The sequence below is a fragment of the Castor canadensis genome, chromosome 8, assembly GCF_047511655.1.
Source record: "Castor canadensis chromosome 8, mCasCan1.hap1v2, whole genome shotgun sequence".
Lineage (NCBI taxonomy): Eukaryota > Metazoa > Chordata > Mammalia > Rodentia > Castoridae > Castor > Castor canadensis.
This window is the reverse complement of record NC_133393.1, coordinates 26065141-26090244: the sequence shown is the minus strand read 5'-3', so window position 1 is coordinate 26090244 and position 25104 is coordinate 26065141. Positions and strand designations below refer to the sequence as shown.

The 25104-nt window shown below is 41.6% G+C and overlaps 1 protein-coding gene across 2 annotated transcripts; it reads left to right on the top strand.

Moving 5' to 3' along the window:
* Nucleotides 1–1219: 1219 nt before the first annotated feature.
* Trim40 (tripartite motif containing 40) lies at nt 1220–24413 on the top strand. 2 transcript variants are annotated; one of them, XM_020165127.2, is made up of 5 exons: nt 1220–2481; nt 20173–20268; nt 20848–21066; nt 21374–21396; nt 21595–24413. In XM_020165127.2, exons 1-5 carry the CDS (start codon nt 2137–2139, stop codon nt 21659–21661), a joined length of 750 nt encoding a protein of 249 aa, XP_020020716.1. In that variant the 5' UTR covers nt 1220–2136; the 3' UTR covers nt 21662–24413. The 2 variants fall into 2 exon arrangements, with proteins under 2 accessions (XP_020020716.1, XP_073938730.1); XM_074082629.1 differs by lacking the exon at nt 21595–24413 and having other exon boundaries at nt 1220–1300; nt 1948–2481; nt 20848–21385.
* The last annotated feature ends 691 nt before the right edge of the window (nt 24414–25104 follow it).

Genomic DNA, 25104 nt, shown 5'->3' with positions numbered 1-25104 from the left:
CTACCTGGAGTTGGCACAGATACCACAGGTATCTCATCCCACAAGACTGCTCCTCACTTCAAATGCAAATCACAAGTAGTGAGTCCCAGTTCACTCACACAACTAGCAGACATGGCTACAAACTGAAAGTTCCTACAACCCATTCCTTAAGTTTAACAATTTGCTATAATGGTTCACAGAAGTCAAGAAAACACTGTTATTTACTGTCACTGCTTCAGTATAAAAGATACACAAATGCATAGCAAATGACAAGGTACACAGAACAAGGTCCAGAAGTGTCCTGGGCACAGGAGCTTCTGTGACCGTGGAGTTTGGAGTGTGCCATCCTCCCAGCATGTGCCTGCAATTCCCCAATCTGAAAGCTCTCCAAACTCTTTTGTTTGGACTTTTTTACAGAGATTCCAATACGTAGGCCCAATTTATCTAATCATTGGCCGCTGGTGATTATTCAGACCCCAGACCCCTCTTTCCTCCCGAGAGATTAGGAGTGGGGCTGTAAATTCATCAGAGGTGCTCCTCTAATCATGTAGCTGACTCTTCTGTCAATCAATTCCCATCTTCTAAGAGTCACCTGATTAGCATAAACTCAGGTATAATTGAAAGGGATAACAAAAGACATCCAGCACCCCTATCAACTACAAGGGTTGTAGGAATTTTGTGTCAGGAACTGGGGATGAAAACTAAATAAACAGCTATTATATCACAATAGCGTACAATCCTGCACAAATGGAGGCAAAGTGGGATTGAGGGGAGGCAATAAGAATTTCAGGTCCTTAGACCCTGAAGTGTCAACCCTTATTAGTGATACCCCCATAAGCACCCCCAATGGTAGTGCTGAGACCAGCCTGACTGGAGGTTCTCCAGTTTGAGGACAGCAGGGTGAACAATTGATGCTCCAGTATCATCCAGCAGTAGTTGTCATGGTCCTGTGATTTCTGGATCCTGAGGTTCCACAAACTGGTATTCTGGGGACCTCCATTCTGTGAGTCACCTACCTCTCAGGTCATGTGACATATGCATTGAGGCACCAAGACTTTCCCCTTTTCTATGAGCAAACATGCCACACCTTGCAGCAACCAAAGTTCATCTCACCTTTCAGTTACCCTAAGTCATGAGGACTTTTATTTTCCTGGCAATTCAGTGTTTCTATGATAGGGCATGTCTCCCCACCTTTCCTCAGTTTTACTGACACATGAGCATATATAATTGGAATGATTGAAGAAGAACCATTCACCTGCTTGCCTTCTCTCCAGGTCTGGAGTACAAGAAAACAACCTGAAATTTAAAGGGAGAAATTGAGGTAGGATACTAAGAGAGCTTTATTGGCAGCAAGAATGGGGTGCTCACAGGGGTGCCACTTTTTAAGAAGAGTAGGATGAGGCAATGAGAGTACAGTATTTAAGGGAAGTGAGCAGGGGGGTACTTCTTGCTTTGGGTAATCTTTGGAAGTGGTTTGAAAGGAAGGAACAAGATGGCTTCAAACATTACGCAAGTCTTTGCCCTTTTCCCTGTCTTATTCTCTTTCTCTTTCACAATGGAATTGGTATAATTCTACAATGGTTGCGGGTAAGGAAAATGACTTGCTGACAATGTGCCACTGTAAATGGCTGGAGTGATAGTCAATAGCGTTAAGCCATCTCAGACTATGGCAAGGGAGAGAACACTCGGAACGCCTGCCAAGTTCTCTTAGCCAACAGCAAATCAGAGAAGACTTTTAACTTGAAAGCTATGATGGTTTCATTTCCGGCTGCGATGTGACACCTTGGCCTTTTAACTTGGAACTATAAAAATATTCACAGAAAACCCACAAAAGGAAAACTGAATTGGTTTTGGAATCACCTGCTTCCTCCAGGTGTATGAAAAATAGAGGAACTTCAAGTTTAGCAAATACAGGGAAACCAGAGGGTGTACCCCAAAGCTGATAAGATGTTTCTGAAACTCATGCAGAATCGTGGTTTGTGTGATCCATGCTTTGGTCCTCTTGATGGAGAGTGGAAATTGCCTGAAGTTGGAGCCTGAGTCCTGCCCTCTAGGCTGCTCCAGGGCTGCTTCTGGCTGAACCTTCTCATCTGGGGCTGTGGAGTGCCAGACCTTCAGAAGACCTAGTGGGGAGGTTGGTGGGGTGGGGTGGAGACCATGGTCTCTCTGCATAAGGACAGCCAGGAGGAAGGCATCTGCCCCATCTGCCTGGAACTCCTGAAGGAGGCAGTGAGCACCAACTGCGCACACCTCTTCTGTCGTATGTGCCTAATTCAGCATGTGGAGAAGACCTTAACCTCTGGAGTCCTCTGCTGCCCCGTCTGCCGGAAGCCCTGTTCTGAGGAGGTGCTGGGAGAAGGTTACATCTGCCCCCTCCACCAGAAGAGGGTGTGCAGGTTCTGTGAGAAGACAGGAAGTCTTCTGTGTGTGGAATGCCTGGAGCTGCCTGAACACCAGTCTCATCCTGAGCCTACCATTGAAAATGCCATCAGCCACTACAAGGTAAGCCAGGTCATCATGGCCACTCCCCGTTACTGGCTCCCCAAGTTACTCCTTCCTATTCCTGGCACTGCATAGAGCCTCAATAACTGATACCCCTCTTCCTTTCTCTTCTTCATCCTGTTTGGATTCCTGTCTTTGCTTTTCTGTGTATATTTTGCTACTGATGTTGTACTTCTGACTCATTCATGGGAATCTGTCACTGTGATGGCAGATTTCCAGGGAGCATGGGCCACTCTGCTCCTCTGTAGACTGAGGAAGCTGCACTAGATAACACAAAACCCTTTCCATACTAAGACCACATGGCTCCCTACCACTAGAAACTTGACTAGAAGTATAATCGGGCTTTACCTGTGCTAACAACAATTATCCTGCAAATATACAGAAACCTGGAAATTAGCACATGATTCTTTTTCCACCTTTCCTTTGTCTTTCCATTCCTTTTTCCATTGTCTTTCCCCCTTTTTCCTTTTTGTCATGATTACTTTTACCTTATTTATTAATTTATTTGTGTGTGGCACTGGGGATTAAACCCAGGGTCTCATTTATCAGGCAAATGTTCAACCACCCCAGCCTTTTGTTTTTATTTTTGTTTTTGAGACAGAGCCTCGCCAAATTGCTGGGGCTTGCCTCAAACTCTCAATCTTCCTGCTTCTGGATTATACCCAGCTACTCGCTAGTCATGCACCACCATACCCAGCTCCAGCTCTTATTATATTTATTTTTCAAATCGAAAATCTTCATGCTTTTGGTAGTAAATTCAGACAACACTGAAAGGTATAGCATCAAAACTAGGTATCTTTCTTTCTTCCTGTCTCCCCCTATTTTCATTCCCCAGAGGTAACTGTCATTAGATTTTTGTGTGTCCTTCCAGAAAATTGTGTGTGTGTGAGAAAGAGAGAGAGAGAGAGAGAGAGAGAGAGAGAGAGAGAGAGAGAGAGAGAGAGAGACTATGCACTCTTACAAAAAACCCACAAGGGTTTTTCTGTATCTTGTTTTTATCATTTACAAATATGTTTCAGACATCCAGATCTTCTGAATTCTTATCAATGGCTGCATGGTATTCAATTCTATGAATATACCATAAATTGGTAAAGTTTGAGTTATTTCCAAGTTATTGTTCTGTTTTGAGATTACAAAGAATGTTGCAATGAACAGCTTTCAACATATATTTTGGAGAACGTAGAATATCCAAGATTATTTTGGTGAAGGTGAAAGGTAGGAATCTTTTTTTTTTTTAATAAAACTTTTTATTTAAAAATTGTTATAATAAGACCTTTTTTTTTTCTTTTATTATTCATATGTGCATACAAGGCTTGGTTCATAAAAGGTAGGAATCTAACTTCACTTTTCCTGACTTATGGTAAACTTGTCCATATCTGTCCTATTTATTGAGTACTCCATGTGGTTACCTCACTAATTACATATCAACTTCATAATGTGTTATATGTACAAATTTGTTTACATATTTTCTTGACTCTACCTTGTCCTATTATTCTGTGCATTTCTGTCTATGTGCCAAACCATTTTAAACATTATACCTTTGTAATATGTGGTTTAAAATCTTTCAATGTTTATTACATGCAATACAAATTACAAATATGTATCACATTATATTACCACCCAAAAGAAAAAAATGATACACAAAATCTTTATGATAAAATTATTGCATTTAATATCTTTTTTTGCTGGACTTGGGTTTTGGTCTTTTTTGTTTCTCTTTTTTTTTTTTGGCAGCACTGGGGTTTGAACTTAGGGCCTCATGTTTGCTAAGCAGGTATTCTTACTACTTAAGCCACTCCACCAGCTCCATAGGGACTGGGGTCTTGAATTCAGGGCTTCACTCTTGCAAAGCAAGCACTCAAAAAAGTAGGTGCTCTACACTTGAGCTATGCCTGCCGTCCATTTTGCTCTGGTTACTTTGGAGCTAGGAGCTCTTGAACTGCAATCCTCTTAATCTTAGCCTCCCAAATAGCTAGGACTACAAGCGTGAGCCACCAGCAACCCAGCTTAATAACATTTTCTTGAAAATCCAAACATAAAAGAATACCAGTCCAAATTAGAGGACGTGTATGTCAATACCAGCTCTGACAACAAAAATAAGAAAGCTATGGTAGAACACATGCCTATCAACTGTGAATTCAAATTCCAATACTGCCAACAAAGAAAAAAAGGAAAAAAAAAAAGCTAAAATCCTATAATTTGTCTAATTTACATCAAGTAATTGTAGAAACAGAGGATTCAGATGATTTGTTTTATAATTATGCAATTGAAGGAAAGCATAATAGACATCATAGCTCTTCTCCACCATAAAATTACTTACACCATTTATTTAGTTAGAAAAGTCTTTTAAGAGATACTAGTGTATTCCATTTATGATTCCTCTCCAGTAAACATTGGAGCACATAAAAGAAAATATTGTCTCATAAACCTTTTATTGTTCTTTTGAATGTTAAGCACTAAAAGTTCAAGATACTTTGGGAGAACCCTGGTGTCTTAGATGGCCTGATGGATGTATTAAAATCAAGCAATGTGTTTGTATTCTGAAAAGCTCTTAAATCCTTAAAACGACGCTTGATTTGTGGTGCTCAGATTTTGTCCTGTTGCTTTTTCATTAGCTGTTATGATTCTTTTCCATTTCTTCTCTTTCCTGTCCTACTGCTCTTTTCTCTGCTATTTTTTCTGCTGTCTCAGAACTTCTTTCTAGGCCCTATCTTCTTCCCATGAATTGCTATTTCTTTTACTTTTTCCTCCTCCTTTCTCCTTTCACTTCTCCTCCTCCTCCTCCCCATTTTCTTCCTCCTCCTCCTCTTCTTCCTTCTTCTTGCAGAGCTGAAAATCAAACAAAGGCCCACTCATGCTAGGCAAGCACTTTCTGCACTGGTATTTTCCTGTCACATATATAATTCAACTAATTCAGAAGATTAATGAAAAAAAGGCATATTTTGTATGATTGCTAATGTACTAGAGAAACCTGTGCTACTACCTGGGTGCAAAATCTCTGTTCTTAACAATTTTCTGACTTTTCCTTATCTTTAATATCATGTCCTTCAAATACTCAGATTTCAGTCGTTCCAAAGAATTCTCTCCTAGTGTTGCCACATGACCATTCTCTCCTTCAGTCTTCATACATGTGGCTGATCCTTCTCCCAGGAAGTCCACTCTCCAACTTCTGTGTACTTAGGAACTGATGAGGAGTCATCTGTAGTTGGCAAAATATTTGGTCTCCACTCATTTTCTGTTCTCTGCCAGATCTACATATTAATCTCTTTGAGAATGAGAATACTGTTGATAGGAATATACAAATTTTAAATAACTGGAGCTACAGGATAGCAGTTCCTATGGTAGGAATCAAAACCTGCTCTTTCCCCTCCCTCCTCTACAGTATGTTTTAATATCAGGTGGGTCTTGGAATCCTCATAATACTCTTATTTCTCAGAATTTCTGTGAATACTCACATTTGCTTATTTTTTCAATTCAATTTAGAATTACTTTCACCAATCTTTCCCCCACCCCAAACCAATTACTAATTGATTGTATGAAAGACAGATAATATATACACCATGATGATTTTTTATCCAATAATGAATGCTGAACTTCCAAATTCTTCTTTTTAAGCACATGACTTTTGGAGAACATTGTTATGATACAGGATGAAAAAGAAGGGAGTCCATACTGGGATGACTATAGAAAGGTAGACACAACTCAGAATGTTAACGAGGTGAAGTTCTCCTGAGTTCTGTACCCTCCAGGTATAGAGTACACAGGAGAGCAGGGAGGAGCTTTCCACAGCTGACAAGTCAGACATGGGGGAAAAACCTACTCATTCACTAAATGATTTACTCAGGTCTGCACTTTGGGTAGAATGTCGTGCTAGGCGTTGGAGGAAGTACAAAAATGATTCATGATTGTTACTTCAAATTCATGTTTAAATAATGACAGGAAATGTAGAACAAATAAATAACAACAATATTTGTTCATTTAAAGAAAACAGAATGAGTTCCTATTTGTTAGGAAAAACGCCGCTCTCAAAGAAAGCTCACCAGAAAAGGCTCATGTCCATAGAGCAAAGTTTAATGGCAGGCCCAAACTGCCAGGCTGGCCAGGGGAAAGGTGGCACAGCCCAGAGCCTGGGCGAGCAGTGGCTTTTATAGAAGGGGGAGGGTAAGGAAGTTAGTACAGGTGCAGTAGTCTCTGGTAGGGGTGGGGCTGTCTTAGAGCGTGGGAATTTGTTTAAGGGCAGGGCTGCCATTTTGGCTGATTCACAAAATGGTGACATTATTGTTCTATCATTCCCCCATTTTTTCTTTAATAATGATGAGGGTAGGGGCTGAGGATCAGGAATTGAGGCGAAGCATTGGTCTCTTTAGCTGCTTCCTGCTGGCAGGGGGTGTTGAATGGGGCAAGGTCCTCAGGCCCCTGTGTCCTGGTGGGGGCCCTCAGAGCAGTCCTCTGGACAGTTTTGGAGAGGTTGGTATCCCTGGAGGTACAACTGGTTAAAGTTTTGATCAGCAATAGCAGACATGCAGTGTGATACAAGGGAGGAAGCTTAAGAATAGGAGAGCAAGAAACATAGGCATTAGGATGGGCATTAGCCAGAGAACCACCGTGAAATGTTCTTCCCTAGACAATTTCAAGAGTCCTCCAACTACAGAGAGAGAAATGGGTGGCCATACATTATCTAAGACCCAAATAGGAATATTAGGAGGAGCATAAAAAGGTGTCTGTTCAGGGACTACATACCTAGGGATCTAAATTCTGCAAAATCCTATAACTGCCAGGAAAGCTGTAACCTGTCTTATGGTATGGGGGTTGAGAAATGGAAGATTGGGTTGATGCATTTATGACTCAGGGAGTGAGTCTGTCCCTTTAAGGCCACACCTAAGTAGGTGACCTGTGGGAGGCAGGGGCTGTCAGGATTTAAATGTAACACTCTTGGATAAAAGAGAGCTTTAGCTCATTATTTTATATAAATTGACACTTTTAACTTAAATGTTTGTACCATATTTAGATAAAGTATAACATAACACTGTTACAAGGTGGTCATTTAAGACACATAAGCAAATATATAAATGAACTCTGATTTAGTAGTACTTAAAAACTTGACAAGATCAGCAGAAAACACAAATAATTTCTTTGATATAATCTTTCTCTGTAATGGTTTTTTGTACATGTTACTCAGAGCAGAACGATATTAAGTTAACCTTGTTATTTTATAGACATAGAGGATTTGATTTTAGTTTGACATGACCCTAAAAATCTTTTAGGCAACTCTTACATTATATTCAACTTTAACTTTTTCACACACTGAAGTTTCTTATTATGCACTTTTAAAACTTACTTAGATCTTTATATAACATACTAACCCCTTTGATGGCTTGTTTTTATCCCTCCTGTTTAAGACAATCTTTAGGATAAACCCTTTTTTACAAAATCCCTTCTCATCCAAAAAACCATTCCTTTTTCCTTTAACATCTCAAAAAATACATTTATTACCTATCTATATCCTTTCCAGTTGTTTACTTTGTAACTTGTATTTTAAAATTTACTTTTATAAGAATTTTAAATTTATTATAGGGGCTGGAGCAACTAATTAGTAGCCCTTGTTGTTTTAAGGAATTTATGATACACATAAGGCCTCATCATTCCTCAGGCTTGAGAGGATATTGTTTTGGGTGTGGAAACTGTGAGAGATTTTTGAGTTTTATTTGAATAGGGAGGGCTATCCTGGCTAACCCTATACTCATCTCATCAGTCCACACTGTGGAGTCTCTTTGTTCCTGAAGGAGGGGCAGCAGAGATAGCTGCCTGGGGGGAGGAGAATTTGAGCCTTTAATTGAGATAGTAAATCCTGTCCCAGCAGGGACACTGGAGTTTCAGGTATTATGGGGAAAGAGTGACAGAAGAGGAGGTCTCCCCAAGAGCAGGCCAGAGGCCAGGTAAACTAGCACTCTAGGGGCTAGCCAGATTTGCCCCGAATGATAACTTTTGTCATTGGACCAGGGACCAGGAGAAAAAGGTAAAACAGAGAAACGGGTTCCACTGTCTAGGAGGAAAATGGCCTTTTGTTTTTCTGCCATTATGGCTCCTCAACATTGATGCCAAGAAGTGGAGTGTGGCCAGGAGGCTTGGACCCATCAATCCATAGGAAGGTGGCACCTCATCTTCCATCTGGTGACGGGGCACTTAGACCTCCAGTGGTTACCCTTGCAGAGGGCAGGGTCCCAGTTGGGGGCGGGGCTGTCTCCCAGGCTGTCCCCCCTTAAGCATTCTCTGCAGAAGTGCACCTCCTGCACACCATGGGAGCAAGTTCAGGATACAGGCCCTAGTTGGGTGGGGCCCTCTCTGAGAGCAGCAATGAGGCCATGGTGTCTCTTATCTTTTTCTCTCTTGTTAGTAAGGTCCCAGACATACATACATAGCCATAAATACAGACATGGCTAGCTGTATTACTTGGTTTAATGGCTTTTCCCTTCAGCCACAGTCTGAGGTTTTTATGAATATCTGGGACTGACTGTTAGAAATTTATCTTTGAGGAGAACCTCTCTCACCTGTGACTCTGAGTCCACCATGGTATGCTTTCTGATAGCGTCCTTAAGATACTTTAGAAAGGTAAGAGGATTTTTTTTTTTAAGTTGTTGCTGTAAAGTAAAGTTGTTATTTTACATTGACACCTGACGCTCTGGAGAGCAAGTCTCTGAACTGTTCTGGGCCTCAGTTTCCTCACTTGAAGAATGAGGGATCTGGTCTAGGTTAAACTATGTTTTTCCACTATGAGATGGCTGAAGTGACATTATTGCTACTTATCTTCTTTACCATTTTTTATTTTTTTTAGTAATGCTGGGGAAGTGAACCCAGGGCTTTGCACATGCTGGGCAGACATTCTCCCATTGAGCTACTTCCTCAGCCCCAAATATTATTATTATTATTTTTTACTTTGGCTGTACTGGGCTTGAACTCAGGACTTTATGCTTGTAAAGCAGCACTCTACTGCTTAAGCCACATAATCATTTCCAACCTGAGTGGCCTGGGCCCGAACCCATTGCTTTTCTAATGGGATAAGAGTCTGGTCTAGTAGAAGCATAATATCCTTTCATGTCAATTGAAAGGTTTGGATCACAGAGATAAATGCTTGAATGTATTTGTCTGGGCATCAGTACAGCTGTTTAGATGTTTTTAAATTTCCCTTAGATCTGATAACTGGAAGGGGACATATGACTTGCCCTCTTCCTACCATTGCCTGTTGGAGAGGGAAGCACTCATTAAGAGGTTCTGAGTATTGGGATGGCTTAGAAGATAGAAATTTGTATAGGGGACCTCAGTTTACTTTTACTTTTTATAGAAAAGGTCTAATTGGAGTGTGGTATTGTAATTTAAGGAACCCTGTGGAGGCCACTTCTCTTGGTCACCCAAGGCATACTGAGGCCAGGCCTCAGTACAAAGCTTCCAACATCTGCCAGCCAGAAGACTGGAAGATGCAGGTCCCATCTAGAAAGATCAAAACGTTAGGATATTGTCTTTTAGCTAACAGCAGGCAGCCTCTTTAATAAAATGCTACCTTTTTAACAAAGAAATCATTTGTAAAGTTAGAGAAGAGCATTCAGAGGGCATTTCAGGCCAATAAAAGTACCATACAGGACAACTAGTGTTAATATTTGGAGGGAAAAATTTATGTTGAGGCCAAAAGTATAGAAAATTCTAAATGAGAAGTTTAGAGACCACAGTAATGTCTATTTTGTTACTTCTGGAACTATAACTTTGAGCTAACAATTGGCTTACAAGAGCTGGGTCTAATGCCCTGAGGTGTGAGGTGGGGCTAGGAGCAGGACTTGCGAAAGGCGCCACTCCCTCCACACACACCTGGGACAAATGACCCTGATTGCCTAGGCCTGATCCTGCAGCCTGTCACCCCTCCCCCCTTCCTGTGTACTCTGCACGCATTTATTCTAGGGGAAGTGGCAGCAGGCTGCAGCCATCACCATATGTGGCTGGTGGCCCAGGATGTGCTGGGTCCTTTCTATGGATTTTCTTAGCTATGGCAGGCATTTTTGCTGTGTCCAGGAGCCAGCATCCTGTGCACAGGTGCGCCTGTTTGCTTTCCCTCCTCCCCTTGTGGGTGCAGAGTTAGAGCGTCAGTGTGGCAGCTGCAGGTTTTTTTAAGTGCTTTTGTAAAGCAGCTGACTTAAAGTTACTTTAGACTGAGGCCTGGCAAACTAGTTGGAATACCTTAAGTCATAAGGTACCATGCTACAGGTTTTTCATGGGAGGCAGGGTCCCAGTAAGCCCAGGGAGGGGAAGGCAGACAGAGACAAAGGACATGTGGTGGGACCATGGAGGAGGCAGAAGTTGTGCTGACATCTTGGGTAAGGGAGGGGAAGGCAGAGCCCGGAGGCATGACACACACTTAAGGGATTAGCCATCACCTGTGTCTCCAGGTTGCTCCCATTGATTGGTACTGGAAGGCTTTCAGCAAAATGAAACCTCCACTCTCTGGTCGCCAAATAAATCCAAGGCTTGGTCTCAGCTCTCCCAGAGCTGTAACCACCTTAAGGCCAGAGTTGGCAAGGAGTGGCTTGCTTAACTCCATGACAGGGAAAGTTTTTCAGGAAGATAGGAGGAAATAGGTATGGTAAGCAGTGCAAGAAGTCTGCTTACATGGGGAAGGAGGAGGTTTGGGAGAGGAATTAGCTGATTTAGAAACTGGTTTACCGGCTAATAGAATCTGCACAGGGGAACAGAAATTACAGAGGGAGGGTTTGATACAGAGATATGGAAAGGATTGGATGTAGGAAAGGTCCTTCCATTTACCAGCATGCTCACAGAGATTGCATAGATCCCTTAAAATATTGGGATTGAAAGTGCCATTAAGTGGCCATTTGGAGGCATTGTCCAGTGGATATTGGGGCCAGGCCTGATTACAGAGAAAAATGAGCTTTCGTGGCTTAAGATGAGGGGTTAGGTGGAGGGGCCCAAGGTTGGCCAGGAGACATCCCATTGGGGAGTCTGAAGGAATTTGGGACGGTCCAACTCCCATGGTGAAGGCCTGACCTGAGGAGAGATATGGCGGGCGTCCCGGAAATATCAGGCCCTCAGGAGAGAGAGAGAGAAATGCAGAAAAAACCCCCCAGAAAGAACATCTTCACTACCAGAGGAGTCCACAGTCCCAAGTGGGGAACCCAGTTCCCGGGACGAGAGCAAGCTGCGACCTAGAACTAGGGTTTTCGAGGAAATGAGAGAGAGACAACAGCTCAGCATGCGAGGAGGACTCACCGAGGGAGAGAGGACCTTAAGGGAAGATTGGCCGGTGGTGGATGGCGGTTGGAGATGCACTGGGGTGGAGGAACTTCCCTGTGAGCTAGTGAGAGAGTGTCACTTTCTAGGATCTGGGGTCCTGGTAAAGCAGCTCAGATCCCAGAGGAAAGCTGGGAAAGCAAGGTCAGTGCCGGGAACTCAACCCGATCCTGGGTTTCAGCTCCAAATGTTAGGAAAAATGCCGCTCTCAAAGAAAGCTCACCAGAAAAGGCTCACGTCCATAGAGCAAGGTTTAATGGCGGGCCCAAACTGCCAGGCTGGCCAGGGAAAAGATGGCACAGCCCCGAGTCTGGGAGAGCAGTGGCTTTTATAGAAGGGGGAGAGTAAGGAAGTTAGTACAGGAGCAGTAGCCTCTGGTAGGGGTGGGGCTGTCTTAGAGCATGGGAATTTGTTTAAGGGCGGGACTGCCATTTTGACTGATTTACAAAATGGCGACATTGTTGTTCTATCACTATTGAATGTATGCTACCAACATCACTGTGCCAGGAATGAATGGTGAGAAAGTCTACTACTATGAGTTTGCAGTTTAATAAAGAAGACAGTAAATAAGAAATCAAACAGCCTTTAGGTTTTCATGAACCAGGAAGAAAATAAACAAGAGTCTGAGATGGTGACCCATCCATATGGTCAACCAGGGCTTCATGGGGGAAGTGACATTGAAGAAGAGACCTAAAAGAAGGGGACCAGCACAAAGATGGGGGAGGGGAGCAGATACAGAGACCCAAGTCTCAAGAAGTCTTGTTATATTTGAAGATTTTATAATCAGAGTTTGGATTGACACGATTTACTGATAATTAGAAGTAGGGTGAGGGAGGAGGATAATAAAGATGATCTCATGAGTTTCTGGTTTGAGAGACTAAAGTGATGATATGGACGATAAGGACCAAAGAGAACAGGTCTGAATGAAACCTCAAGAGTTTCACTTTGGACAAATTGAGTCCAAGTTGAAACACATCAAAGCAGGATCCTAGATATGTGGTTGGATATCAATTCTGGATCTTCAAAGGGAGTTTAGATAGTATTCCCAGAACCTTGAACAAGAATCTGCCAGAATGAAGATGATATTCAAACCCAAGGGAATCAATGCAGTATACTCAGGAGAGAGTCTGCAGAGAGAAGAAGTTGCAGAGAATGTTCTGGGAAAGGCTAATGATGCTGATGTGTGTAGGGTAGAGAAGGACCCAGCACAGGAGATTTAGAATGACTCACAGAGGGGCAGGAGAAAAACAAGGAGAGTGGTGTTCCAGTGTAAAAACAAGAATATTTTTGTTGTGTTTGGTGGTGATGGGGTTTGAACTCAGGGTCTTATATTTGATAGGCAGATGCTCTACCACTTGAGTCATTCCACCAGCCCTTTTTTTTGTGTTAGTTATTTTCAAGGTAGGGTTTTGAAAAATATTTACCTGGGCTAGCTTCAAACCATGATGCTCCTAATCTCTGCCTCCCAAGTAGGTAGGATTACAGGTATAAGCCACCAGCACCTAGTCTTATTTGGGAAATTTTATGCTAAAATTAGTTCTTTTCTTTTTAAAGGTAAACTCTCCATGTCAAATATTCAGAAATTAGTCTCATACGATTATGCTGTTCTGTTTTATTTTTAAAGATTTATTAATGTCTGGCATTAATAAATCTTTATTAATTGTGTGATGTGAAGGATGAATCCTTATTAATTTTTCTTTATTCTGATCTCCAGTTGTCTGCAAAAGCATTTCTATAATAGAGAGACCTACATTTCTGTGTTGTTTTTGGTTGGACATAAATCAAGTTCTTGTAATAGTGGAATAGGAATGTTTTTCACTCCAGTCCATTGATTATTGTTTCTGTTTTTAAGTTATTATGTGGTTTTCATACTTTTTGCTTTATGGTTTACTTTTAAATCTAGCAGCATGTTTGCCATTTAGTACGTTTTGTAACCTGATAGTCTTTTTGATTATCCTGCTAAAGGAATGCTCTTAGACAATGGTTAAAAGTTGTTTGTTTGGTAAAAGGGACTTTGTGTTTGCAAAGCAGGTACTCTATCCCTTGAGCCATGCTTCTAGTCCATTTTGCTCTGATTATTTTGCAAATTGGGGTCTTTCCAACTATTTGCCTGAGATGGACTCAAACTTCAATTCTTCTGATCTTAGCCTCCTAAGTAGCTAGGATTACAGGCCTGAGCTACAGGCACCCAGCTCAATGTTTCTAAGTCATGAAGCATCTTCCTAATATTTTAATGTCATTGCATTCAATTTGTTGACAACAGTAGACCCTTGGTGTCCATGGGTACATCGTGTCAGGAAGACCCACTGAGGAAAACTGTGAAAGCTCAGGATCCATAGAGTTCAATGCTGGACTGTGAGCGCTTGATTCATTTTTCCTGTACGCCATCCAACTTGGCTAAATTGCAAGTTTTCACTTTTTCATTTTGATTAAGCACATTAACTTTCACCTCGTTTTGGGGCACTATATGTTTTTTGAGAGAAATAGTTTCATAAAATTAAAGGCAAGGAAATAGTCAGCAGACCACACAATTTAAACACTACTGACTGAGATCTTCACTCCGACTGAGCTGCGTAATGCACGGGTAAGAATTTAAATTGTTTGTTTTTGAGATTTCTTTGTCTGCATTGTGTCAAAACTGCATGTAATAAGCCTGCAAATAAGGTAGGCTTTCTGTACTGTAAGAATCATAATTTTGGGGGTTTATTTAATCTTCATGATGAATAGCTGGATGTATTTCTAATGTTTTCCTCTGTGTTTCTAAATCAACAATTAAATTGTCGGTATTTAAACTTCAGATACCCTGACTATTGAGAGCAGCTGTACATTTTATAACACTGGCTTTCTGGAAGTCAGTGCTCATAGATTCAAATGAGTCTTTGCTTAGCTTATACATTCACTCATAAATCTTTAAGTTAATTTCTTGACATTTCCTAGAGGATGATTGTGTGTGGTCATTCCTAACCATATTTTGGGACATTTCTTGTTCTGTAGAAGCATGCCTTTAGAAAGCTGATAACTTTTTTTTTTCACTGTATCCTCAGGGAATGGTACCTTTGTTAACTATTTTTTTCTTGTATGCTTTTCATTAATATGTTGTTTCAGAACAAATTTCATTGCTTCTAGGTTCTCATGCTCCATCACTGCTCAATGCCCTCTTTGTCAAAAGTAGTTTTGTGTGGTTATAGTTTAGCTGATAGCCTATAGGATCACAGACTTTTAAAATGTTCACTAAAGACAAAACAGGCATTGGCCTATTCTTTGTATTTCAGTTTATCTCTCCACTTCCACCCTGCCCAGGAATATTTGTGGTAGGAGTTTGTAGAATTTTACTTTTCAGTTCTAACGAGTACCTTATTCACATGACAGGCCCCATTAACTATTGTAGGAAAACAGAACAATGAAACTTGTTGAGGGCTGGCAGAGTGGCTCAAGTGGTAGAGTGCCTGCCATCAACTATGAGGCCCTAAGTTCAAACCCCCAGTATCACCAAAAAGAAAAAAAAATTGTTCTAAGAAGGTTGGGGGTGGGGAAGGATGAGAAAGAACGACAGGTGAATCTAATTAAGATATATTGTAAGCACGTATGTAAATGTCACACTGTCTCCTCCATGTATAACTATTATATGCTAATAAAAATAAAAAATTAGTATTTTCTTAAAAAATAGAGAACTCTTCCTACACATTTTGAACACTGTAAATGATACAGCTACACTATCTCAGTATTCAGTTGTTTCACGCACTTATCTTTATTGCTGTTATCTTTGCTTCTTTATTCATTTACACAGTGTTTGTAGTTGACTTAAAACCCTTTATTGAATTTTAAACTGCCAGAAGATAAGACTCTTGCTTTTTGAACTGGACTTTAGCAATAGTTCCAAGCATAGTGGTACACTTCTGTAACCCCAGCACTCAGAGATGGAGGCAGGAGGCTAGGGAGTTTGACTCTGTCTTAAAAAATAAAATAAGTCTGATTTTAATGGGCAAAAGAGAGCGTTTCTGGCAGGAGGAAGTCAATAAGCCATGACTCATGACTTGCCTGGTATGTTCTCAGGGGCAGAGTATGGAGGGACCAAGAGAGAGAACACTGGAAATGTAAATTGTGGTTTGTCTCAACAGCCTTAGATGCCTGGTTGGGAGAGTTTGAGGTTTGTTTTTGTCAACAAGAAGCCATTTTGTAGGGAAGAGTAGCACAGATAAAAGGGGAAATACGAGAGGTTTCAAGCTGCATAGCAGATGGAAAGTGTGCCCAATGACAGACTTATAGAGGTCAAGAGCAATGGGTTAAGCTGGTGGAATGGCTCAAGTGGTAGAGCATTTGTCAAGCAAATGTGAGGCCCTGAGTTCAAACCCCAATACTACCAACAAAGAAAAAAAAGAGCAATGAATTGCAGAAATGGGTGGGAAAGGAGATTACCAGTTTAATTTTTTTATTTGACTGTTTTTTGAAACAGAGTCTCACTATATAGCCCAGGCTGTTCTAGAATTACAATCCTCCTGCCTCAGTCTCCTGAGTGCTGGAATTACAGACATGTACCACCACACCTAGCTCCACGTGATTTTTGAGTTGCTAACAGAGCAAGAGGAGATACTTAGCTGGAAACTATTAGGAAAAAGATTTGGCTTGGGAATTATGGTAAGATTGGAATACCCACCAGAAAGAAAAGCTAAGGACAGAAAAGGGCTAAGAGGGCTGGCAGAATGGCTCAAATGGGAATTTTACTTACTAAGACAAGACGAGACATCGACATTGAAAAAAGCCGCTCCAGATTTCATTGCTGGAGATCACAGGTCACCATAGAGAAGAGTTCCAAATGTGATGAGAAACAAGGCAGACAACTGAGGAGTGAAAGGCTGTGAGGAAGTGAATACAGCAAGGACAGACTCTTGTAGATGTTTTATTGTAAGGAGAGAGACACACAGAGAGAGTAGATTGGAGGGTGAAAGCTGTTTGTACTTTTAGAGACTGAACTTCTGTGCTCACTGTAAACAATTCCACAGCCCATGTCAACCTGCCACCTTTCTAGGTTGCCCATTTCCTGCCTCCCTCCCATCCCACTCCTCCTTTGAGGTGTTTATTTGTTTATTTATGCTTTATTTGGCAGTACTGGAGTTTGAACTTAGGGCCTTGCACTTGCTAGGCTGGTGCTCTACCATTTGAGCCATTTGAGTCATACCCCAGCCACACTTTTTCTTTTCCTTCCTTCCTTTTTTTTTTTGGTCAGGATCTGGAACTGGCAATTTTTTTGTGTTTTTCTCTGGAGTGCTGGGAATATAGGTGTGTACCAGCACACCTGGAGAATGTTTTTTTTAAATTTACTTCTTCCCTGCTGAGAAATGCCTATAGGGAATACCCAGTGAGGTGACAAAGTTTCACTAACTTCCTAGGGACATCAGTATCTCCTCTACAAGTGAGGCTTTGTTTGCCTGAGCATTCTTGTTGACCTCTCACCTGCCCAGTCTCTAGACCTCAATTTCGCCAACAGAATCTCAGCTAGAAAGAACTTTCAGGTATTTCCCAGCCCTTGACTCATACCTGTACATCTCCAGTAATGTGGGTTTCTTCTTTTCCTGAAGCAATCCATTTTAAGAACTTATGAGAGGAGGATTGGAGGCATGGCTCAAGCAGCAGAGCACCTGCCTAGCAAGTGCAATTCCCTGAGTACATCCGAAAAAGCCTAGTATGTCCAAAAAAGGAGAAGGAGGAGGAGGAGAATTTATAAGAGTAGGGCTGGGGCCGCAGCTCAAGTTTGCTAGGCAGGCATGATTTTGAGTTCAAACCCCAGTACCACCAAAAATTTGTAACAAGAATGAGGCAAAAAACAAAACAAAACAAAACACACACACAAAAAAAATAAAAACTTTTCCCTATAAACAAAAACAAAATCTCAAAAAAAAATTTTTGAACTGGTGTGGGAAGAATTTAGTTAACAAAACATATTCTTCAATTAATAACTTATCTTTAGTTCACAAATCCCTTTTTTCTATATACTTGCTTTTTATTGAATTTGTTAATTTTACAGAGTTCTTGCACTGCCAAACCATGCCTGAGAAAGAAATAGTACAATGGACAGCCTCACCCACAAATCCCTTTCTTGTCTTGTTTTCCATTTTATCGCTCCTCTCACGGGCAACTATTTAAGTATTTGTGGTTGTTTTTTTATTTGTAGACCATTTATCTAAATATATATTGCTATATTGTGTGTTTGTGTATTTAATTTACAGAATGATATTATGTTGTAAGCCCCATTCTATTTCTTGCTTTCCCCCTCTGTACCACATTTTTAAGACCGATTCACGTTTTGTGTGTCACACAGCCCATTGTTTCCGACAGTTACAGAATGACACATTTATCTATGTCTCCAATTTTCCCCAGAAATGGACTTTACACTACTCCAGCTGTCTGCCAGCACATCCTCTTAGAATTAAGCGAGGAATTGGGGGACCATTTACCTAGAAACAGGACCTATGGATCCCAGAGGAAACACCCTTGGTGGTTTGGACCCTAACCAGAATGACTCTCCCAGTGTACAGCCCTTGGATCTTCATGCATCCCTCACTGGGTGTTATCCAGTTATCGAGTTTTTACTACTATGATGAGTGTCAAACAATATTTCACTGTTGTGTTCATGTCTACTCTAATCATTAACCAATTTGGGCATTTATTCACATGTGCAATAGTCTTTTGTACTCTTTCTTCTGTGAATTAACTATTCATACTTTTTGCAAATTCTTCTGTAGAGTTCCTCTCTTCTTGCAGAATTTCTTTTCTCTTTTGTAGATGTCTCTTGTTGGTTTTAGACATTACCAATATCATTTCCTAGTCTGTCACTTCTCTATTAAGTTTGTCCATGCTGATGTAATTGTGAATATTTAATTTTAATGTAGTTAAATTAAACAATTCCCTCAGATTCTGTACTTTAGGGGAGTGACATTATTTCCTTACACTCCCTGTTCACAAATGTGTTCTTGAACACTATTTTCTATTAACTTTATTACTTAGTTATTTAATTTGTTTTTGTGATGTATCCAACCCAGGGACTCCAGCATGCTAGGTAAGTACTCTGCCACTGAGCTATAGCCTCAGTCAAACTTTATAATTTCATCTTAAATCCATCTTCACATATGATTCTAGAAAGGGACCTGGTTTTATTACTCTATTAGTGTAAGCCAGTTTTTTCTTGACCATCTTCCGCAGATTTGGTTCCTTTTCCCACTGACTCATGTGCTATCCTTTCTTTTAAAATTCCTTAACAAGCATGATCCATCCCTCAGCTCTCTTTTTCTTTTCATTTTTCTTCTTGTACATATGCTATTTATACTACAACTCTGAATGCTCTTCTATGTGGTAGGACAAATACATTCTGTAACTAGTTTAGCGAGTAATTACAAGAATGTTTCCAGAGTCCTTGGTTGACAGTCTTCCCTTTCTCCACTTTGACTCTTCATAAGTTTCTCTTGATATCAATATCAGCTTTGTTTATGTTTGCTTTCCTCATAGATTATCAAAAACCTGAAAACAAAAACAAAATAGAAACTCAAATCATTCATTCTATCCATAGCTTCAGGGATTCAGTAACCTACCTAAATTCTGATTTCACATTAAGAGACGGAGACATGCCTGCCTCGACTATGGATTTCCATCTAATAATGGGCTTTTGCTGTCCATCCTGAGACAGGATTTGGTAGGGCCAGGGAGTGGTATAGAAGCTTTCCATCTCCTTTTTAAGGCTGTTCTTTTCACAGTGCTCCATTTGTTAGGGTGAAGTAGGAGGAAGTGCCAGAAGCTCAGCATATGAGGCGAGGTTGGCCAATGGGTACTAAGTTAAAGTTAGATAAGAGAAAGTTCTGATGAGCTATTGACAGTAACATGACTATAAAAAATACATATATTTCAAAAAAAGCCAGAAGAAAGGATTTTGAATGTTTTCACCACGAAGAAATAACTCTTTGAGGAGCTAGGTATATTTATCCTGGTTTGGACATTATCCAATGCATATACATATATGTTGTACGATGTTGTATCCAAACATCACATTTACCCCATGAACAATTTTTATGCATCAATTAAAAATAAACGCGTATAAAGAAGATTGGTATATGATGCTTACATGTGGGGAGGAAAACACCCTGAAATCAAGTAAAAATGGCTCTGTAGTTATGTTACTTTTGTGTTGTTCTAAGACTTAAAAACTACTCATTACTTTTTTCCCTTCATTATTCTTTAAATGACCTTCAAGTTCCGTACCCCAAGCACGATACTCAAAGGTGCCTATTTTTAGGCAGAATTTTACATTAGCCTAATCCTGGGTTCAGGATCCCTCTGTATTCCATTGAGTACCCCACACACAGTGGGTGTTGCCCTTGCCCCCAGTTTGAAAAACAGTTGTGCCTGTCTCTTTAGGAACGACTCGTCCGCCGGAGTAGGAAGCTCAGAAAGGACATAGGAGAGTTTCAGAGGCTCAAGGCTCAGGAGGAGGAGAAGCTGTGTGCTTTGCAGGTACGTTGCTCAGAATCCTGGGAAGCCTATGTCAGAGTGTCCTCAAGCCCCTCTCTTCCTTCCCCCAACATCTGTCTGTCCCCAGAGTAGGGTGATGTGGAGTGATAGTTGTGGAGGCTGGAAACCTGCGTGTCAGTGTTGGTTTCTGGGTCAGTTTGCAGAATGATCTGGAGCATGTTAAGCCCTCTGACCTTCATGTGACTTACATGTTAACTAAAAACAAATCTTGTTCTCTCTGCTGCATGATGAGAATCAAAGGAGACAAGTGTCCCATCAATTGAAAGTTACTACACAAACGATAGTTTGAATACCCATTCTGTCCCTGACAGTCCACATCTTTGTTCCTCTTACTCACTTGGGTTAGTTCTTTCCTCACCTCTGACCTGAAAGATGTGCACAAGAGTGTGAGGTGAGAAGGGGAGGTGCTCCACCTTTATGAGGAACACAGCTGCCTCTGCCGTGCCTGTAGCAGGTGAGCAATGCCGCAAGGGGACTGTCAGGATTCCCACTCAGCTCTTCAGATCCTGGAGGGCCAGGAGGGACTCCATCTAACTTTAAGCCCCTTTTCTTTGGTTTTAGGTAGACTTGCAGAGCCCTAGGCTGGAGGCTGAGCTGGAGAACCACTGCCAAACCAAGGGACAGTTGGATGCTCTCTCTCAGCAGCAGCTGAACAGGGTGGAGGACACACCAGCAGAGGTGGCCAGAATCCTTGACCTCTCTAAGGCAATAATACAACTCAGCAACCTAGTTGCTGATCTGGAAAAGATGGCCAGGGAGCTGGATGCCAACACGCTCAAGGTGCACACGCTGAGACATCTCCCAAATCCTGGGTCTCTTCCTGAACAATAGGAGCCCACCTGCAGTGCCCCTCTGCGAGGTGCATGTGGGGGCACTCCCTTGACACATGGTCACAAGTGATGGTGATGGCTTGTCCAGGGCCACCCAATACTGCTGCAGCAGAGTGAGGTGCAGAAGTAGGGTGTTATCCCCTTCAGCTTCCGAGGTGGCACCCCAGAGTGGCCTACAAGAGTGAGCTGGGAAGGGAATTAGGTGACAGGAGCCTGAGAACGGATTGTAATTCTCATTGTCTTTTTTTCTCTCCTAGAACGTCAGTGACTTGTTGAACAGGTATGAGTCGTCCCTTCCTCCTTCCCACCTATGCAGACACATACAAACATGTACAAGGTAGATGTGCACATGGGCTTTGTCTAGGTCAAGGAGAACCTCTTCCCCATTCATTTTTGTGCCCTAATGCTACACAGACAGTGCAAATTGAACAGAATATGTGATTGCGTATGAATTTAGGAAGAATTTCTTTGTTTCTAGGAGCGCTCCACAGAAATTAAATGGACTGCTCTCTTTCCTTCTTCCAACTGGACCAACTCCCAATTAGTTCTACCTGGTACATCTTCAAGTCTTCTGTCTCCTGAATTCCTGCCTACTTCCTCATCCTCACAGCCATCACCTGATACCTTATCCTCCAACACTTGGACACAGTCCCCTTCTTGAACCACACTCATGCTTGTGGCTCCCACTGTGGTGGTCAGATCCATGATCTCCAGGATCATTTGCACAACCTCCATTTTGCCTGTGAAGCTGTGGTAGCACCCACTGCTCACATCTCATATTGAAACAGGAGCACTGGACGGCAAAGATCACCAGCAGTGAGGCCACCTCAGCACATGGAGCTCAGCAGGTCTGTTGAAGGAATATTCTTGCTACACTCCAGTAGCAGATACTGTCTGTACTGCCTAACTGGCACTTATTCATCATTGTTACAGCAGACAGACTCAAGGGTGGCCCTCATGGCCTTACCTCTGGGTGACCATGCTTGTGTGATCCTCTCCCCTTGAGTGTGAAGTGGAATCTGTGACTTGCTTCAGTAGAATAAGACAGAGGTGACGGAGTGTCACTCCAGTGGCTATGTTAACTTTCACGAAACTTCTTGCTATTAGATTCATACTAAAGACTCTCCTTGATGTCTTTTGAAATTAGCAGCCCTGTGGGGAGGATCTGCAGGCAGCCTCTATTTGTTAAGAACAGCCTCCATTCTCTAGCCAAAAGGTATCAGGGGTCCTCAGTCTCACAGTTGTAAGAAAATGAATTCTGCCAACAACCTGTGTAAGATTGCAAGTAGATCCTTCCCTAGTGGAGCCTACAGATGAGACCCTGGTCCATCTGTAGCCTTGTAAAACTCTAAGCGGAGGACCCAGTAAGCTATGCCCCCAGTTTTTGACCCATAGAGACTGTGAGATAATAAATATAGGTTGCTTTGAAGCAATAAATTTTGGTAAGTTTTATGAAAACATGGATAACTAATACAATTATTTATCAATTATTTCTGCATATGTGCCAGTTCTTTAGGTGAGCAAAAGCAGTGCTCTATCTGTATTCCCAATGTCTAGAACAGTGCCCAGCTCATAGTTTAGTGCTCAGTATAACTTTAAATGGATGCACAAGTGAATGAATAGAAAGAATAGGGCCCTTCTTCATCCTCCATGCTTAAAGGGAATCATCAGTTGCCTTCTAACCAGTATTTCTTGAACCCTTGCTGAGGCAGTCGATACTGTACTAGGGTCTGAGGGACAAAAGAAAAACATGGTCATAAGGAGGTGCCGTAATGTGGTGCAAGATGAAAACTGAGGTGTCATACTTGAGTTTAAGTCCAAGTGGTGACACCTAAGACCTCTGTAACCCTGGACATGTTAGCCTCTCTGGACATCAGTACTGGCCCCCATAAAATGAGGACAATGGTACTTGTTGCCTGGGATTGTTGTAAGAGTCAAATGTTATTATACATACCCAGTGTCTGCTGCAGTGTCTAAACATTGTAAACATTCAAATACATGAATTCCACTTTCCTATCCAGAAAGTGACTGGATTAAATTAAGTGTCATAGATGCTAAATGCTTTGAGAATTTGATGAGAGACACAAGTGATGCTAGGAAAGTCAGGGAATTTTTGTGGGGAAGTAGGGATTGGATAAGTGGGGGAGAAAGGTAAGACCATCCCAGGTCAAGATAGCCACACAAATGAAGGCATGGAGACAGGAAAAAGCCACAGCACAACTGTAGGCAAGGATGGAGGGATAACTGACTGGTTAATCTAGAATGTTCAAGAATGAGGAAGATTAGAAGTCCAACAGGCAAGATGGATGACATCAAGACATAGAGAACCATCAATGGCTTTTGAATCAAGGTGAAGGGAGGAAATGATGTTAAAAGAAAACTACTGTGGATCTTTTGAGTAAGACTGATTGGGACAAAAGGAATTGGAGGATAAGAGAGAGGTGGAAAAAGAAGAATGCTAGCATAGATGTTCAGGAAAAGAAGAGTATAGTTACTTAACAGGAAACTATAGATCTCAGAGCAATCTGAGACTCAGTGTCTCAGAACATTAATCAAGGCAAGAACAGCTCACAATCCCACACCCTCCATGGAGTTAACATCTCACAGAGAAGTCATCAGAACTACCCCTCCAGGAGTGGTAGGAGATGCAGGGTCTCTCTGCACTGCAGGTGCAGCCACGGCCTCTGCTTTCTACCAACATGACCACAGAAGATTGGGCATCTTGCCAGAAGATAGTTGACCAATTGAGTCTATGAGGCAGCCTGTCAAGAAAGATGTGGTTGAAGAGTAACAATGATAATTAACTGAAACCATCAGGTCTCCTTAGAAATTCAAAGGGGATCCATGATGACCACATCATCAGGTGGCAGGAAGACAGCAGCAGAGAGCAGTAGAGCCACCTGCACTGCAGGAACTGAAGCACGTGTCCATGACTCATTGCTGAGCGGCCACAGAACATCCAGTCTCCACTCTTCCTTGGACCTGAACCCCCTTCCTACCAGTGCTTGGGCACGCAACGTGCCATTGTATAATAAGCGTGAGCACAGGTTTGGGAGCCAAACCACCTATGTTTGGGCTGCTATTCACTGTCAGCTGATTTGGGGCCATACTTGACCTCTATGTTTCAGTTCTGATGTATAAAATGGGGTATTAAATAATAGTACCTACCTCATAGGGTTGTTGTGAGGGTTGCATGAGTTAATGTATAAAATATTTATTATTTAATCTGACCAAAATGAGCTTGATGTGTGTTTATTGTTCTTTACTAACATTTTTAATTTCTAGTTCTTCCCATGGGAACCTGTGGTGTCCCCCAACTCCCTATCCTACCTCTGGATAGTGTACCATGAAGCCTGAAAAATGGTGGGAAAATCTCATTTTTCTTATTTCCATGTCTGTTCCTATAGTAAACTTTCCTATTATTTAAACTACCTGGCTTGCAGGTCTCCCTTCTTTGCAAAAGGAAGAGCTGCTACATTGCAAGCTGTGAAAGAAAAAAAAAACAGGTGTAAATTGTGGGTATCATAACAAGCCTGTGACACTCCACTGAAGTCTGCAAAAGGGGCATTGGGTGCAAAAAGGGCGTTGGGACTATGGGGCCTCCAGACTTTCAAACTTTCTGGGGAGGCAACAGAGTCTGGTGGGCTATAGGCCATCTTATCTTGAAGTCCTAGTGTTTCAGGATCTACCCACTTCCTCCAAAAGCAAGTTAAATTCAAGTAAAATTATCCTAGGGGAAGAACAGGTACAGATAGGTCAACATGAGTATTTTCACTCACTTGCATTTTTATTTCCCAGTGTAAGAAACAGAAATTGTTTTTCTGGATCTAAGTCACTTGTAGGGAGCATAACCAGCATTAAAATATTCATCAGGACCACCCAGACATCTGTTTCTGAATGAGGCAGTGTAGCATAGTGGTTAAGAACTCTTGAGTCAAACATGAATTAAAATCTTGGCTATATGATCTTGACTGAGCAGATAATTAAA